Below are 19,110 nucleotides of genomic sequence, written 5' to 3' on the forward strand. Positions count from 1 at the left end.
ACCGGTTTTTGATAGACTATCGAACAGGTTTAGAAAAAACAGGTTTTTGTACCCGTCATTGTAGATATTACGTCACACTTCAAAAGCATAATGATCCTACATTGTTAACTAAACGTAATAGATTTAATAGTTTCGGTTTCAATACAGGATAAGGTGGAATTTATTTTTTACGAAGTTGAATCTAAATCAACAAACAATTTATACCTTTCTCTTACCATTTTCACTTTATGAATATCCAATATTAAAACCGGATTTCTAGAACTTCCGGTTTCAACGGAAGGATTAAAGCCAAGATTGAAAATATTTTGAAGACACTAAATTAACGCCAAAGAAACCATTTCTCGCTATCTATCACCGTTTCTGCTCTATTAGCAGCAGGTCCGTATCCAGGGGGGTCTAGGGGGCCGGTAATTTTTTTCGGGACCCCCTAAAATTTTCACGGTAGGCTTGCAAATGAACTATAATATGGTGATGAAATATAATATTTTTGGATCAGGCCCCCCTAACTTCAGCCGAGCCCCCCCTACATTTTTGGGCTAGCTACTGGCCTGATTAGGAGTTACTGGTTTCCGCTAGTCTAGTGGTTGTTGCGCGTGACTTTGGTGTATTCCGCAAAATGAAATGAAATTTTTCAGTTTAGCATCCCACGATTAGCCCCTTGAGGGTAAGGGAGACCAGGCCTGCAACTAGAGGGGCACTAGGGGAGCGTACCCCCTTAAAGTTTCGTGCCCCCCGAGACTTCAATACAAAATGCCATCATTAATACAAAAAAAAAAAACACAATTTAGATATTCGTAAGAGAATTTTTAATGATTTAGCCCCCTAACTTATTCATGGCCCCCCAAACCTCGGTGGCTGGTTGCGGGCTGGAGGGAGATGATGTTTAATGCAAGTGAATGATGATGGAATAATTCGTGTCGTAATAATATGGGAGGAAACAGAAGTATCCTGAGAAAATCCACGGACACGATGTTATTCGCCACAAACTTACATGGCTTGGGATCGAACCAGAGACCGAAGGCACCAGAGGTAAGTGCTCTACCTCTGAATCATCGTGTTTTCTTTGGTGTAGTCCCGGGTTGCATTCCAAGTGAGAGAGCATTAGATAACTTCAACTTAAACTATAGGTCCATGTATTATATAGGGTGAGGCAAAAATATGTTAACATTAAATAGGTATTCTTTTTGTTTTGCAAATTAATCCATGGTATGAAGATATTTCATTGAGGAACGAAGGAAAATAGCTGCCTGGATGGAGGTTTTTCAGTTCCAGCATCGTACAAGAAAAATTCACGGCCTGAACCGGATGGGATGCATCTTCGCGCCTGATAATTGGTAGGATCTACGAGAAGTTTGTAAGGACGGAGTCCGTTCAAGTCGATTGCAAGGAAAACAGTGGAAGAATGAGATCTATCCGAACTGAAGAGAATACTATCCTCGTCCAGGAAGCGATGGTAACCAGCCCAACCAAGTCCTTGCGCAGACTTTCTCTAGAGACTAACATTTTTCAAATGTCAGTGGTTAGAATTTTACACCGTGATTTAGGAATGAAGTCACACATGCCCATTACAGATAGATGTTTCGGAATTACCTGAATGACACGTTCGGTAAACGTTGGATTGGTAGACGTGGTCCTCTCCCATGGCCAGCACGTTCCCCCGACCTGACGCCGTGTGTTTTTTGGTTGTGAAGCATGGTCAAGGATCGTTGTGTATGCCAGCAAACCTAGCAAATTGGACAACCTGAAGCACCGCAGCACTTAGGTCATCGCTGCCATTCCTGTCAAAATGACCCAGAGCGCTGTACAATCAACAATGGACAGACTCTATCAGTGCATTGAGGTCGATGGGTGCCAAATTGGAACCCTGTAACCAAATCCTTGCCTTCTAATTTCACGAGAGTAAACAATCATTTAATGTTAACATCTTTTTGCCCCTCACTGTATAGTCTTAGTGATGAAAAAGGACATTGAAATTACACAAACCAACAAACAAAGTCTATGGGGGTCAAAACATTGTAGGAAGTTGTAGTATTTTTTTAGCTACTAAAGGGTCAAAGTATCTGTTCTTCGAATACTAAATCCTTATAGAAACGCGTTAATTTCCGGTTTAAGTATCATAGAAGGTACATGACGTTCTATTCTTGCATGTAGATCCTTTCAATCCATCCATACACACACACACACACTATATATATATATATATATATATATATATATAGTGTTTTATTTCTGGCAGTACGCAACTGTATGGCGTACCGGAACATTTTAAGGAACAGAATATTTACTCCTCTCTCTTAAAAGGGTTTGACGAGAAACTTCGAAAATACCAAATAGTAAATACATACTTTTATTCAAAATTAGTGTTTTTATTGTTTTTCTTTTCCTTTTTTCTTTCTAGAGAAAGAGTTGCGAATCTTTGTTCTTTTTAGAAGTCAGTTAATTGTATCCAGGGAGTAGAAATATTTTGGCCCTTCTGCCTCTCGCGCCTCCTTTTTTAAAAATCCTTTTTCGCACGGTAATATAAACTATAAATGCTCTGAACCGACCAGATTTTTTTTTTCTTAAAAGCTGACCTCTCACAACAAAATAATCACGACAAATTTGTCTGTCGCTAAAATTCCGCTAAACTAAACGCTAGTACAAAAATTCTCTTCAGACTCCACCCTCTGTACTTTTTCTGCAGAGAACCTTTGCTTAGTTCCTATTTTAATGTATCCAGTTAATTGTTTTTGTACATTATTATTATATATCCATTAATTTAGTAGAGGTTTGTAGAACATTTTGGTAGTATTAGTATTCTGAAGAACATTATTTGAACAATGTACTGTATGTGTGTTGTTATTAAAATTTAGTATTTGTGGAATTCTTCATGCCTTTTTAAAACAAACGATAACAACTTTACTTTCGCCCGTTTACAAAAAATAAAAATAAAAAAATAAAAAATAAAGAAAGAGAGAAAAAGAAAAAGGCAAAAAATCATTAAGAAATATTGATTATCATTACGTATGTAAGAATCAGATATTTTTTAAGTACACGTAAGAGTTTTTACGTATACGTAAGAGTTTTTATAGTTCAAGACTGCACTGATATACTACTGGGTATTATTATTGTTAATACTACTACTACTACTACTACTAATAATAATAATAATAATAATAATAATAATACCCTGACAGGTATGCAATTTTTTAAGCATTATGAACCTGAGGTCCAGCGTACCGGCACCTTTATTTTTAGAAATAAAACGCTGTGTATATTATATATATACAGGCGCGGATCCAAGGGAAGGTCTATAGTGGTTATAGCTCCCTCTTGACGCTGGTATATCTCCGACGCTTCCGGTTTCACTTAAAGAATTAAAGCTGAAATTGAATATATTTCCGGGACACTGAATTTCTATCAAAATAACTTTTTCCGTCATTTTGGTAACGTTTTCGTTCAATGAAGATCAATCTTGAAACCGGAAGTCGCATACTTGAACTCCGTATCATACCGGGTTACGGATCTATCTAGGACAGAGTCATACCACTCTCTCTGGGTCTACTCGATCACGAGTTGAGTTGCTTCGAGTCACGGGTCTCTCTAGGCCAGCCATGTGCAACAGCCGGCCCGGGGACTGGTAGCGGCCCACTAAACCTTTTCATCCGGCCCGTCTGATCTCTTATTGGAAATGTATTTCTTACTTAACCTTTTAACCTGAACTGATTTTTTTTTTCTGAATAATTGATGTTCACCTTAAAATATCCTTCGCGTTGGAACGCCGAAATTGCGACGAAACATTGAGAGACTAGTTCAAAACATGAAGGATCAAGTTTCCCAATAAAGTAGTAAGTAAGTAGGATTTTCTGCATTTCTTTGGTAAGTAAATACTTGGCTACCGTTATAGCAGTTTTCCTGTTTCTGTGGTACTACTGCACTATGAACAAGTTTCTCTATTTTGGCTATTTAATTCTTGTGAAAATGTTATATATTTTCTCGCTAGTAAGGCCTTTGTAATTGGCCCACCCCCTATTCCAACTTGCGCATGCCTGCTCTAGGCTTATTCGATCAAATTTGAGCTACTTCAGAGTCACGGGTCTCTCTAGGCCTATTCACAAGTTAAGCTGCTTCTGAGTCACGGATCTCCCTAAGCCTATTCGGTCACAAGTTGAGCTGTCTCCGAGTCACGAGTCTCTCTAGACCTATTCGGTCACAAGTTAAGCTGCTTCTGAGTCACGAGTCTCTCTAGGTCTATTCGGTCACAAGTTGAGCTGCCTCCGAGTCACGAGTCTTTCTCTAGGCCTATTCGGTCACAAGTTGACCTGCTTCTGATTCACGAGTCTTTCTCTAGGCCTATTCGGTCACAAGTTAAGCTGCTTCTGAGTCACGAGTCTCTCTACGCCTATTCGGTCACAAGTTGAGCTGCTTCTGATTCACGAGTCTCTCTAGGTCTATTCGGTCACAAGTTGAGTTTCCTCCGAGTCACGAGTCTTTCTCTAGGCCTACTCGGTCACAAGTTGAGCTGCTTGTGAGTCACGGGTTCCTCTAGGTTCATTCGGTCACAAATAGAGCTGCTTCCGGGTCAAGGTCACAATATTCATGACCAGTTTTATTACTGTTCGTAGCAGAGATATATTTACTTTTGGTATTAAAAAAGAAAAATAATAACATCCGTAGAGAAAATAACAATAATTCCTTTTTATCATTAAACATTTCACACAGAGAAAAAAGTTCTACTTGGAGAACTCGTGAAAGAAAAGTACAAGGTAGATACGGTACAGTACAAATTAATTACTCATAACACATTTTCTTTGTACTTAACTTGAGTAAACGACAAAATTATGATATTAAAGAGAGCGCATAAATTTAGTTGATATGCTATAAATCACTGCAGGCATCTCCTAATAGGGATTAAAAACAAATGCAGATCCTCTGGAAATAAAGTGTAATAAATTCTGTGCTCTGTATAGCTGTCAAGGGGAAAAGGCGGCAGTGATCCAAAATTTCGAGCACGCTTACCTGTTCTAATCCTTTATTCTTTGATCACTTTTTCTCAAAATGATTTTCTTTCTCCGTATCTTTAGTAACTTCCGAGGTTATATAAGTTTCTAAAGAATTAAGGGAAAGAGAGAGAGAAAGAAAAAAATATAGGTATAGGGTGATTTTCGTCGAGAACGTCACTTGTATGAACGAGCATTTTTTTTTTTTTTTCGAAGTTCAAATTATTCAATCGGATCATACTGAAGCCTTAACTCGGATCACAAGACACCGAACTCGCCTGAATATTAAGCAGCAACTCTTGCCCTGGATTTTATGGTTTTTCTGGCCTTGTTCAATTTCACCTCCTTCTCTCTCTCCCTTATACGCCCTGTCGAACTGTATATTAGCACCCCCTTGCCACTTTCTTGGAAATATAGTTTTCATTTTTTTTTTTTTTTTTTTTTTGTCTTCGAATATTCTTTATGAACTAGCAAAGATATTTTGCATACTAATCCCCCTATTTAAGCCCATTAAAACGTAAGCCTTGCAGGCAGTCCGGGGAGTACGGTGGGGGTAAAAGAGGAGTTAAAGTGTATAAGTTCTATGTTTCTTTTGTAGCTGGTAAAAGTTTTGTGTGTGCTCACACTCACAAATAACGCAGACGTTAATACATACATTTACACACACACAAACAGAGATAGAATGCTTTTTCTTTACTGGCTAAAGGAAGGCTTTTGGAAGGGAGAGGGGAAAAAACGGAGCTAAATACGGTGCCTAGGTGGATGACATGAGAATTGTGAGTTTTGAGAGGTGAAGAACGGGTGGTAGCTAAATGATGAGTAAAGATCTGTTCCCCTCCCACCAATCTCTCTTGGTAACTCCTTTCAAATTCACCCCTCTCCACCCCCATCTTGAAAAGAGAAAAAAAGCGAACGTAGCTGTTCTCCCACCGTCGCGCGGCCGACATAAAGAACAAGAGAGAGACGTAGGAACCAAGTGAGCTTTGATCTTATTAATGCCCTCTGAAATAATTCCTTATAATCTTATTAAAGCGAGGTTAGATCCAATCCGATGCAATATCTTCTTCCGTATTAACTTATTATACAAGGCATGTTGTTATGTCTTGCTAGTCAGAGAGCCTTACCAAACTATGATCTAAAACATTTTGTTTCAGCGACTCGCTCTTCGCGTTGCCGTTTTCTTTAGCCATCACCACAGTATATATATGTAGAACCTCTTCTTCTTTTTCGCTTTCCGGCAGAAGGAATTGTTCTGGGTAAAGCTTAACTGCGTGTAAGAGAGAAAGAGAGAGAGATTTTGCGTTACTCATATATTTCAGCTCGATTGAAATTCAGTTTCGGTTGTTCCTTAGGATTAAACAATCACAAAAGAAGAATTTTACCTAAAGTGTTTTTGTTACCGTATCTTTGCATTTTTTTTTCTTTCTAAATACTGAAAATATATACTGGAAATTTTGGATGTTGGGGGCGGAGGTATTTTTTACCTAACCTCTTCCTCCCACTTTTTCTTTTTTTTTACCCAGTACAAAGCTTTATTCCATTTTGCGTTCTAACAAATAATTTTCACGTTTTGTCTTCTTCCCCACCTTCGCCCCTCCTCAGTAAATGTTCTTGAGAATCCCTTTTCCACTTTATTTTATTCCTTTTTCTCTTCGTATACAATGGACTCAGCTAAGAGTAAGGTTAAACAAAATTTTCAGGATGTTCTGTTGTTGTTGTTTACTGGAAACAATCTTGCAAATTCACAATACTTTATGCAAGGAAGTAAACACCAAATTGAGGAAGGGCACGGTAGTAAAGCGCTCATCTCTAGTGTTGGGGGGAAAGCGCGGTTGCTCAGTGGTAGAGCGTTCACTTCTGGTGCATGGGATCCTTGGTTCGATCCCAGCTCTCGCCAAATGAGCTTTGTACTGGACAAAGACCGTACGCGTGGGTTTTCTCGGGTTCTCCCGTTTTTTTTCCACCTTCTTCATTCCACCATTTCATTCATTACTCATAATCACCGTCTCCTTTAGCCTAGCCGGCATAACCGTGGGATGTAAAAGTTTTCATTTCATTTTTCTGGTGTTGGTGAACGCTGGTTCGATCCCAAATCAAGTAAGTTTGTGGTGGACAGCATCGTGTCTATATACGTTCTATCGTTTATTACAAATTCTCATTCTAGTAATAATTTCAGAATCTTTGACTATCAATTAGGCTAATCATCCACCTCATTTACAGGGGCGACATTTGGGGAAGGCAGGGGGAGCAATTGTCCCCTCCCCTTGAGATTGAGATGTATAGATATTTTAATCAATAGTCTAATAATTAGAGACTGGATTAAACCTGGAAAATAGGTAGGCAAATAGGCTCCTAAATTAAAAAAAATAGGCATTGAAATGTAACTCGATGTAATGAAGATTAGTACTCAATACAATTAAAAAGTAAATTCAAGTCATAGATAATGCTCAAAGAATATGGAAACATACTTGTTTGTCAATATCTTCTTTTACTGTATATATGAAAACGAATTTGACATAGATTCCATATATATTTGGTTAATAAATTCTCTACAGCACTTTCTCATTACACATAACAGTCCAAATTTTATACACTTGTTTCAGTACACACACCAGTCCAAAGTTTTACAGCACTTTGTCAGTACACATAGCAACCCAAAGTTTTACGACGTCTTATCAGGGGCGGATCCAGGACGGACTTCTAGGTGGGGGCGGTGGGCTGTAATACTGCTACTTAGAGCTACTTTTAAGAGCGTCAAAAAAATATACCATATATTTTATTTATATATAAAATAAAAAAAGTTTCCTCTTAGGGGGGGCGATCGCCCCGATCGCCACCCCCCTGGATCCGCCCCTGCGTCTTATCACTACAAACAAGACTTATATTATACATGGTGTTTCCAAACAACACCGGCAACGTTTTGGAGGTGATTCCTGACACCAAGGTAAGACGAAAAGTATAAACCAACCTGGATGCACAATTGCTTTCTTTTGGAGTTACAGACTGCTAAAAAAACATTTAAAAAATGAACTTTAAAGATCCAAATGAACTTTATGGGATCTACGTAGTCGGGTCAAGACCACTTAGCAACTAGTATGTGCGCTATCCAAAAATACATGTTTCAGAATCCTAAGGTAATCACACAACAATTTTTATAGAGCGAGTTTGGTTACGGGTATAGAATTTGAACCTCTCACCAACTACCTCTATAAAAATTGTTGCTGAAGTACCGCAGGATTCTGAAACATGGAGAGGGCACATATTAGTTTCTAAGTGAAGTTTTGAGCAGACTATGGTAGGTCCCATAGTATTGGAGCTATGGACCTTTAAATTTCAGTTTTTTCATGTTTTCGGTAGCCTATAACTTCGAAAGGAAGCATTTGTACATTTAAGTTGGTCTATACTTTTTTGTTTTATCTTGCAGTCAGGAATCACCTCCCAAATGTTGTCAGTGTTATTTTAAAACTCCCTGTATTTCTCGAAAAAGGCACAATCCTTTCTTGAAATACTAAATTATATATATTTTCCGCAATAAAGTCTTATTTTAAAGAAAATGCATAGTATAGGCAACATTAGGCAATAAAGCAATTATTTAGGCAGGAGTGGGCAAAATAGGCAAAATAAAATTGGCTTAAACTGAAACTATAACCCCCAATATAAACTTTAAAACGTTATTTTTGATCATATCTTCAATATTAAAGGATAGGCATTTTCCCGGTCTCTAGTAATAATATACTAATGAAAAATTTGAAAATCTGTGAATATCAGAGAGTATTGCTCCCTCCCTCCCCAGGCAGTGTTTCTTTTAGAAAAAATGTTCTCGGGGCCACACTTAGTATTACAGAGGGGCATATATTATTTTCACACGGTACTGTTCTATTTATTATTATATTATAGATGTATTATTTTAGCTCCTCCGAGAGGGCACTCTCAGAGCTCCGGGGGCGAAACAATGCCTCCCAAAACATGCCTGGAAGAAACACTGCTTCCAGGCAAAACCTGAAAAGAACGCTCTTGTTCAGTTAGCTTAAAAGGAGATTACTGGGAATCGGAAAATTTAGAAATTTCATTTTACATTATTTAAATAATAAAGTAAGAGTTATACAAAAATGAAATATTTAAGTTTTACGTACCATGATTATACCGCTTAGGCTAAAGGAGGTGATTATGATGAGAAATGAAGAATAATGGTGTAACGAAGAAAGTGGGAGGAAACGGGAGAATCCCTAGAATAACCACGCACACAGTGTTTGTCCATCACAACTTTCACTTGGCTCAAGCTGGGATCGAACCCAGGACCCATGTACCAGAGGTGAACGCTCTACCACTGAGCCTCCGCTGCCCCCGAGAGTTATACAGTACGTGACCTATATGTAGGCATAAATTACCATGTACGAAATCCGACGTCCATCTTTGAGCCAGAAGATAGCAAAATGTCAATATTAATGAAAAAACTTTTTTAAAAAAAGGGCCTCGTGAAAAGAGGTTATGTGAAAGCGTCATTTAGCATCAATCAATGTTTCTTCAAGCCATACTATCAGGATGAGTTTGTCGGCTGTCGCCCTGGAAAATGAAATGAAATGAAATCTTTAAGTTTTACGTCCCACGATTATGCCGGTTAGGCTAAAGGAGACGGTGATGATTAGTAATGAATGATATGGTGGAATGAAGAAAGTGGGAGGAAACGGGAGAACCCCGAGGAAACCCACGCATACGGTGATTGTCCACCACAAAGTTCACTTGGCGGGGGCTGGGATGGAACCCGGGACCCCAAGAACCAGAGGTGAACGCTCTATCACTGAGCCACCGCGGCCCCCGGCTCTCCCTGGATTTGGCCAACTGTCTCCCACCCAGAACTAAGATAAACACCGACCTGTAAGGAGCATCTTTTAGCATGTAATATCAAAAGAACGAGAGTCAATCTCGACCTTCGGCAGGGAGGGCAAGGTAGCTCAGTGGTAAAGCGCTTACCTTCGATGCGTGAGATCCCTCGTTCGATTCCCGGTTCAAGTAAGTTTGTGATGGACAACATCGTGCATGTAGGTTTTCTCGATGTACCCCCCATTTGTTCCCGCCTTCTCATTCCACCAATTCTTCCATCATCATTCATTTGCCTTAATCGTACGTCTCTCTTACCATAAAAGGCATACTCCTGGGACGTTCAACTCAAAGATTTAATTTTCATGTTCCCATCTTCGGTCAACCGTATCAAAGTCCGTATTCACAAACTTATAGATTTCTATGTGACTTATGCAGTGATTTTTGCCACTCTTTCTGGCACTATTTTTGCATAACAGAAATATTATGCTCAGATCTTTTTTTTTTTTTTCTAGCATACGCAATGTTTTAGAATAGCTCTACGTAATAGAATCATAAATGTTTTGGTCAGAAAGAAAATGTCCATTTAATAAATTATGTAGATATATTTTCAGGGTTACTATTTATTCAAATACATAGCATGTTTTTGGTACAAGACGACACGTAATCCCCGCTTCGATCGCCGCTGACACGTAAAGTAGATTCGTTTTTCAGTTATGGTTTCATCTCGTGATTTGATTGTGAAGTAGTTAAAACTGAATCTCTATGGAACAAATATAAAACTTACAGGACATGTCACTACACAAAAAACTGACATTTCGCGCTGGTCTAACAGGAACTAACAGTCACAATGCGATTACCAAATTTAAGAAGTGTCTGGTTTAGCTAGTATTCGCATGGATGACAATTGAAGAAAACCCGGTACTTCTTATTAGCAGTCTATCATATCGTGAAAAGAGTTAGGAAACTACCTACGAAAAATTGAAAAAAAAAAAAAGGAGTAATTAATAATGGCAACGGACTACAGTAAGTTGTTCAGTTTAGATCGGACCAAATTAAGATGCCACACTGCCATCTGGGGTATAACGCTAGAACGATGCATCTGTAGTCGTTGTACTCTAAAGTTGTAGGTGGGTGAGTATTGTCAAATAGTGATTAAATTAAATGTTATTGCGGACATGCCATATTCTTTTTTCATGCTCCTTTTTTCTACATACGCATAGCAATTGATTTACACTGCCGATAACTACTTTAAAAGCTATCTGTTAAACAAATCAGGAGCTCATGCCGAATCAGCAAGAAGACTCCAAGGAAAGTGATATCAGCTATGGTACAGGAAATTCGACGTGCTGGGAAAAGCAACCGACCCAACACGTAATGGACCAGCGATTCAAGTTTGCTTCTTCCACTTTGAACATAGCGATTGTAAGCCACTGCGAGTGAGGTGTGTCCGTAAGCCTTGCGTATTTGCATCTGTTCCCGCATCACGCATTCAAGAACGAAAAACGAAATGCAAGAAAGTATAAAACGAACTACAATAAACGATATGGAAAACAGCTGTGGGGTCCTAACGGCAGATACTTGCCATGATGGGTGAAACATACATTCAACTCACTGCTCGTAGTCATATTTGGGACGCTGACATACTGTATAACGATAGCAAGGGCAGCTACAACTTTGTCGAACACGGTCGGGAAAGCTTCTCGCTTAGGTTTGTAGTTGTTACGGAAGTCGCTGAAGCGCAAAGTTAATAGAAACGTGAAAGTGAATGTAAGATACTTCCAGAAATCCATTATGATACCTATGTTTCGGATCGATGTTTCTCAGCTTTGTGCGGACAACAACAAAGTGAGGATTCGTGTTAACAAGGGTTTAAGTCATATCGCCAGAATATTAGCGTTTTCATTAGGAAATAACGGAAATTAAGAATCCATCTGATTCTGTTTTCAAACATTTCTATCAGATCTGATGCCACTGTAATGGATTTCTGTAGCTTTGCTACGTTAAAAATACATTTTTAACATCGGTGTCGGTGTACCCTCACTGGTCTCAGGAAAGCTTGACGGGAAAAACGGGAGCGAATTCTTTTGCTTGTGTTTTTCTTCTGAGTTTGCAAGAAAGGAAAGTTCGATGTTGAGCGATAGGCCACAATCAGAGGCAGCGACGAGGTTTCTCATCTTCTCGATATAAACCGAACAATCTTCTGTATATATGGTAAGGATCTCCACATCACAACAAAAGCACATGTATGACGACACGTGCCATTATTTAAAATACGCAGACGATACGCAAAGGCACGAAAGGATCCGGAGGACGAGCCACCCGAGGAGGACACATAAAAGAGGGACCACGGAGGGACCTGGCATCAGTCGACCAACTGATCGCAACGTATCCTAAACCTTGGAGGCTGCTATGGAGCTAAGGGGTTACCCGTACAGAACATTATAACCTGCAAAAATTGGTCATTATAGAAAAACTTTGTTATTAGAACTAAAAACTAAAAATAGCAGACTGATCGGCTTCGTGGCATATAGTTCACAATTTTAATTTGAGAAAAATTTAGGGAGCCTTGGGCAAGGAAAAGAGACTAGGTATAGAAAATAGAAGCAATGCAGTACTTACCTCATCCAAAGGACATCCTGTTGATGACAACAAAGCGTGTGATTGGGTCAGAAGTAACCTTAAGAGCTTGTCCTTAATATCAGCTAATGCGCTGGGTCTTGTTCTGTAGAAAGAAATTATTAACAGAGCATTATTATGATTGATTGTTTTGGTGTATTATGATATAAAAAAGAAAAAGAGAGAGAACAAAGAAAAATAATATACGCTAAACACAAACCCGTCATTGATCTAAAATACAGCTTTTGTACAGGGTGGTCAAGAAGTCGCTTTACACCCGAACTAAATGCATGTAACAATGTAAGATGTTAAGACATTCAAAATTTGAGACTTCTATCTTGATCATTGACATGGCAACAGTGCGACTCACGTAAATTGCCACGTGATTGCCGCGTAAATGCCACGGACTGCCCTCAGAGGAAGGAGAATGAAATATGTGTGTTGATCAGTTCATTGTCTCGTCTTTTCGTGTGTGGTGAACAACAATGGCAGGTAGCAATGACTTCATTTTGGAGGACTGAAGCGTGTGAGCCCACCGAAGGAAGCTCAACAATGAAAATATGCCGCAGATAACGGATAGGTTTTGCAAGCGGTTCCTTAAGGAGCCAGCAAATCGTTAGACTTTGATCACGTGGAAGAAGAAAGCTTTCCGCTTGGAAAGTGTTTTGAATGCCCCTCGTTCTGGCCGTCCATCAATCCGCAAGCAAACATATGTAGAAGCTAGTGCGTCAGTGATGCATTCACCCGCAGATCGACCAGAAAGATTTCTGCAGAGAATTGCATCAAGTGCAGGTGTAAAGGGACTTTTTGGCTACCCTGTACAATACATCAACAAAGAAACACATAAATATAGACAGAATGAGTTCGCTGTCCCAAAAACTGTGTTGCCAATTGTAAGGTATTCCCCTAAACGTAGGGATACTTGAACACTTTTGCCAACCGTAGGGATGGATTTCGTAAAATGGTAGGAAACGAAGGTTTTTTTTTTTTTTTTTTAAGAACTAAGAAAATGAATGAAAATAAAGCCGCCATACTGCTGCCAGGCGTGCTTCACACTATTCCGACGAATTGTAATTATACCTCAGTTACCAACCTTTATTTCGATGAATTCAGGTTCTAACTTCCGAACACAAAAGAAGGACCTGAGTTAACTGGGACGAATCGCCCAACGTTGTTCAAAAACATCCACCATGGCGTGGTCTCAAAACATGGGTGCACTAAATCAGCAATCGTCACGCGACTAATGCTTGGAGAAGAGTGATCTACAGGGTGGTCCGGAAGTGGTCGTACCCCTCTTTAGTTTCAACAGTATAGTATTAGTTATGGTAGAATGTCTGTACACAGCTACCTTGAAGTCTTAAGAGTTTTAAGAGTCATAAACATCGATATGACCGCCATCCATGCCGTAACACAGCTGAATTCTGGGCCAAGTTCTCGCAGATATTTTGCGGAGATACTCTGGAGTCACGAAGTAAAGGCGTGTTCCACAGCTGCTCGTAATTCCTGCGTTGTGTGATATCGAGTGTTTCTTACTTGCTGCTTTATGAAACCCAAGAGAACATTGTTTGGTGTCATCACATCGGGACTTCTTGGATCCCTGGCAAAGGGAGCCGGTGAAGATGCACAACCTTTTGCAATCCAGCGGCCAGGAAACGTCTGATTCAGGTAATTGAGCACGAGAATCGCAAAGTGCGCTGATGTTCCATCCTGCTGTGTCACAACAGTATCTTTGATACAATTTTCTTCCAATTGAAGCACCAACCACAAGCAATGTTATCAAACAAACGTGGGTAAAACCTAAAACCGTCAGAAAACACCAATTAGGAGGAAGCCCACTTCCGGACCACCCTGTAGGGTGCACTGCAAAGCTGAAGGTCCCACCCACCTAACTCAACACTTCCGAACGTGCTGCAACCTGCCATGGCGCGGCATAAAAATATATTTCATTACTTTTGGGACATACCTTGTATTCTTCATTATTAGCTTCATCTTGATAGGTTCTGTGCTTATCATACATATATCATAAATTTTTATGTTTACAATATTCTTTTTCGATCTCAAAAACTACGCATAAGAATGATTTTGTTCAGCCCAGTGATACGTTGGATTGTATTAAATTTGAGTTTAGTGTCAGCTAGAGACTTGCACGGGCCGAATTTTTCGGCCCGAGCCCAATCCAGCCCGAACGTACCTAGGCCCGGCCCGGCCCAATAAGTTTTTTAAAATTCTTGGCCCGGCCCGGGCTCGATAAATTTTAAAAGTTTTGGCCCGACCGCGGCCCGATAAATTAAAAAAAAAATTACCTCGATCCCCAATCTTTCTCAAAATTTAGTACTAAATTTGAGAACCCTCAGAAATTTTCTAAACTCTGGTTCACAACCTGACGCTTGCCTCCCGAATGGTACCATTGCCTCCTAGAACTTTGCCTGTCATCGAGAGAACAAAAACTCCATTCCTTGTAACAAAAATCTAACGTAATTGATATTTAGCATAAAGTGAAGATGGCAGTATTGTTTGGCGACAGGCAAAACATTCCCAGCCCTTCTTGTTATATTTTGAGTTCAGTGAAGGTCAAGGTCAGAACTCAATTTACCGCATAATGCCTGCAATCCTCTATACTGAAAGTGGAGCCGTTAAGCAACACAAACTGTAAATAGCTATTGAATTCTTTGTAACATTTTTCACGGACACACTTCTTCAACGTTTGGCTTTATTCCAATTATCGTTTAACGAAATCAATAATTATTAAAGAATTGCAATTGATCGGCCCCAGCCCGGCCCGACCTGAAGAGAAATCAGTGTCGGCCAGCCCAAGCTCGGCCCGGCCAAAAGAAATAACAGTGTCGGCCAGCCCAAGCCCGGCCCGGCCCAAAGAAATAGCAGAGTCGGCCCGCCCAAGCTCGGCCCGTGCAGGTCTCTAGTGTCACCGTTCAGCAGCGAGGCTATATGAGACGTGGACCTACAGCTTAACGTGGCATCCGAACCACATGAGCTCCCACCGGGAATCGAACCCGGATCTCTCATGACAAAGGCGCGTACGCTATCCACATGGCCACGATGGAGTTTCTCAATAAAATGTATTGATTAGTACAGGGTTTCTCAACCTATTTCACAGCACGACCTCTCAGTTTATCATATTCTCCTGCCAACGACTGTCCATAAGAAATTTCTAGTTTCTAATAAGCTTTTCTGATTATAGCTGTCAATCACTGAATTACATATCAATATTCAGTTTCTCATCAGTTTCATTTCTAGGCTTTATTCCAGTTGTCTTTTAAACGATTTTTTTTAAAAAAATTAAAAGCATTCTTTGCTGTCTTGGACAACAAACATGGAAATAAAAGTATATCTATCTAAATTGGAAAATCAAAATAATCTTTTTTTATTTGTTTTTCCCGTTACTTGATCCTCTGGGTCATGACCCCAAGGTTGAGGAACCCCGTATTAATGTGTGACTCATCTTTAAACATCCTCCTGTCCTTGTTAATATATGTTTCATCTTTAGACATTCCCTACCTCCGTTAATATATGCCTTATCTTTAGATATCCCTACCCCCGTTAATGCATTCCTTATCTTTAGACATCCCCTTTCCTAGCCTCATCTTTAGACATTCCCTACCCCCGTTAATATATGCCTTATCTTTAGATATCCCTACCCCCGTTAATGCATTCCTTATCTTTAGACATCCCCTTTCCTGGCCTCATCTTTAGACATTCCCTACCCCCGTTAATATATGCCTTATCTTTAGATATCCCTACCCCCGTTAATGCATTCCTTATCTTTAGACATCCCCTTTCCTGGCCTCATCTTTAGACATTCCCTACCCCCGTTAATATATGCCTTATCTTTAGATATCCCTACCCCCGTTAATGCATTCCTTATCTTTAGACATCCTCTTTCCTGGCCTCATCTTTAGACATTCCCTACCCCCGTTAATATATGCCTTATCTTTAGATATCCCTACCCCCGTTAATGCATTCCTTATCTTTAGACATCCTCTTTCCTGGCCTCATCTTTAGACATTCCCTACCCCCGTTAATACCTGCCTCAACTTAAGACATCCCCCACCGAGTTACTACATGCCTCATCTTTAGACATCCTCCACCCCGTTACTACATGCCTCATCTTTACACATCCCTATCCCCGTTAATATGTCTCATTTTTTGGCATCCCCTACACCCGTTAAATGCTAAGAGAATTGTAGAAATTAAAATTTAGGATAGGGTAAATGAAAAAAAGAATATTTGATGTACATCCCTGTATAAACTACAAGATTCGAATTCTGAGTGCAATATTCCATAATACCATGATAATACACATTTATTGTAGAGTTTGCAGGGTGAAACTCCATTTATTCAGATATTTGCTTAGAATCCTTTCTTTCTATAGAGCACAGCGGAAATATATATACAACAGCCAATAATACAATACGTTTATGGATTTATATTTAAAGAGGATTTTGTAACTTTCGATTTACAGATACATGAAACTTTTTTTTTTTTTTTTTAAAGTCAACTTGAGCTTTGACAATGGTTTGCTAATACCTTTTGTTTCACTAAGTATCAAGGCTCCATTCTCGGAAAAGCAAAGTATTTCGAGTTGTTTCTTTCGCCCTTGTAACTACATTTGGCATTTCTCTTTATAATGTTTATCCCACTGTTATACTGTATTGAATTATTCACGCGCTTACAATACTCGAAAATATTATAATCTGGTAAGAGTATGTGCACATCTTATGAGTGCTTTGTCTCTGAATAAAGAGAAGTCATTTTTTAAAAATAACTTTCGTTTGTTTCAGGAATCAAAAATCATTTTCTATTGATATTTTCTTTTTTTACATTTATTACGGCTTTCTATTGTTGCCTAATTCTCGTACTTTTCCTTTGCACCACAATCCTTCTTAATCTCTTCATTTCTTCTTTTCCGCCATGTGCTGTGGTTCTCTAATCTTCAATACGACTGTGTCGTGAAGTTATGAAGTCATTTCTATACCATTTCGGTTCATACTGTCCTTAGGGTTTATTATATTCATTTAATTCTCGGTGGGAGAGCATTGGGGGTGGGGGGCACAGTGGCTCAGTAAGCCCTCCTAGCTGGTCTAGTGGCTAGCGCGCGCATTTGGTGTACGTGGTCTCAGATTCGATTAACGGTGTGAGAGCATTTGGAATTTTAACTGTCCTCGATGTTTCTATACTCGTGTCACTGTCGAGTCTAGTACTCCTGATGAACGTAAAATGAGAGTTGGGAAGTTAAGAAAACAAACAAAAACTGATAAAGCGCTTGCTTCTAAAATGAAATTTTTAAGTTTTACGTCCCACGGTTATGCCGGTTAGGCTAAAGGAGAAGGTGATGATGAGAGATGAGTGAAATGGTGGAATGAAGAAAGTGAGATGAAACAGGAGAACTCCGAGAAAACCCACGAGCACGGTGTTTGTCCACCACACAGCACACACGGCGCGAGCTGAGATCGAACCAGGGACCCCAAGCACCGGAGGTGAACGCTCTACCACTGAGCCACCGCGCCCTCCTTACTTCTAATGCGTGGGGTCCCGGTTCAATCCTCAGCCATGTAAGTTTGCCTTAGTCAACATCATTTCCTTGGGTTTTCTCCCACTTTCTCATTCCATCGCCATTCACTTGCATTAATCATTATCTTCCTTAGTCTAAAGAGCATAATGGTGTTCCGTTAAAAGTATTCATCCCGGCGAAATTAAAATACCGCTAAGTTTACAGTAATTATGTGATATCTTCAAAAAGATAATCGAAATGTGGAACAAGAGCGCCCTAGACAATATCATTTTACATGAGAAACGGTTATCACGACTCACTTATCTGCTTTCGATTTCGAGCCATTTTGAAAATGGGCATTTATTTTCGCGTTTCTAAACGGCTGAAAACAGAAAGCCATTAGGTGACTTGTGATAACGGTACCTCACGCAAAGTAATATTGTCTAGGGCGCTCTTGTTCCATATTTCAATTATCTTTTATCTATTTGAAGATATCACATAATTACTGTAAAATTAGCGGTATTTGAATTTCGCCGGGATGAAGACTCTTAAACTCAAAGCATTTCATTTAATTTAATTTTTCGAAAAGAAGACGAGAATTGTCCTCTTTTTTTTTTTTTTTTTTTTTTTTTGTCTTGCTTCGAATTTAAAATTGTACTTCTCGTCTTATAGAGGTCTGCACGGGCCTACAAAGTATATATCCCTTCGAGCTCGGGCCGTAAGTTTTTAAGTATACAACCATATTTCTCGGGCCTTTTCGGACCTAAGTGTACTATACAACGATATTTATGGGACGTGAACTATTTTGTAAGTGTACTATACAACGATATTTATGGGACGTTTGGACCGTTCTTTCTTGAGAAGTTTTAAAGCACAACTGCAGAATGAAACTTCTAATTACTGTAAATAAAACTACAACTTTTTTCGTAAATTATAACATTTCTGTAATTCGGGCTTATTTCGGGCTCATTTGATATTACAGCTAAAAATTCCGGCCCGTGCAGACCTCTATCGTCTTATTTCCCTTTGCAAAGTATAAAACAGCTCTCCCACGAGAGAGAGAGAAAAGTTTTAAAATTTCCATGTTGCCCACCAACCTATGGTTGAGGTAAACAAAGAAGAGACTTCTCGTCTTCTTTGCGAACACTACTTTTCGTACAGAGCCGGTTTATATACATTTCTGAG

General features: G+C 39.4%; 1 protein-coding gene across 2 annotated transcripts in view; it reads right to left on the bottom strand.

Moving 5' to 3' along the window:
• The window catches only part of dve (SATB1_N and homeodomain domain-containing protein dve), a 319,220-nt gene that overhangs the window by 41,642 nt on the left and 258,468 nt on the right, over nt 1-19,110 (bottom strand). For both annotated transcript variants that reach the window (XM_081754993.1, XM_081754992.1), the window contains exon 5: nt 12,420-12,522. In XM_081754993.1, coding sequence (XP_081611119.1) covers nt 12,420-12,522 — 103 coding nt within the window. The remainder of the gene's footprint in view (nt 1-12,419; nt 12,523-19,110) is intronic.

The sequence above is a fragment of the Thermobia domestica genome, chromosome 4 (assembly GCF_964235325.1).
Source record: "Thermobia domestica chromosome 4, izTheDome1.hap1.1, whole genome shotgun sequence".
Lineage (NCBI taxonomy): Eukaryota > Metazoa > Arthropoda > Insecta > Zygentoma > Lepismatidae > Thermobia > Thermobia domestica.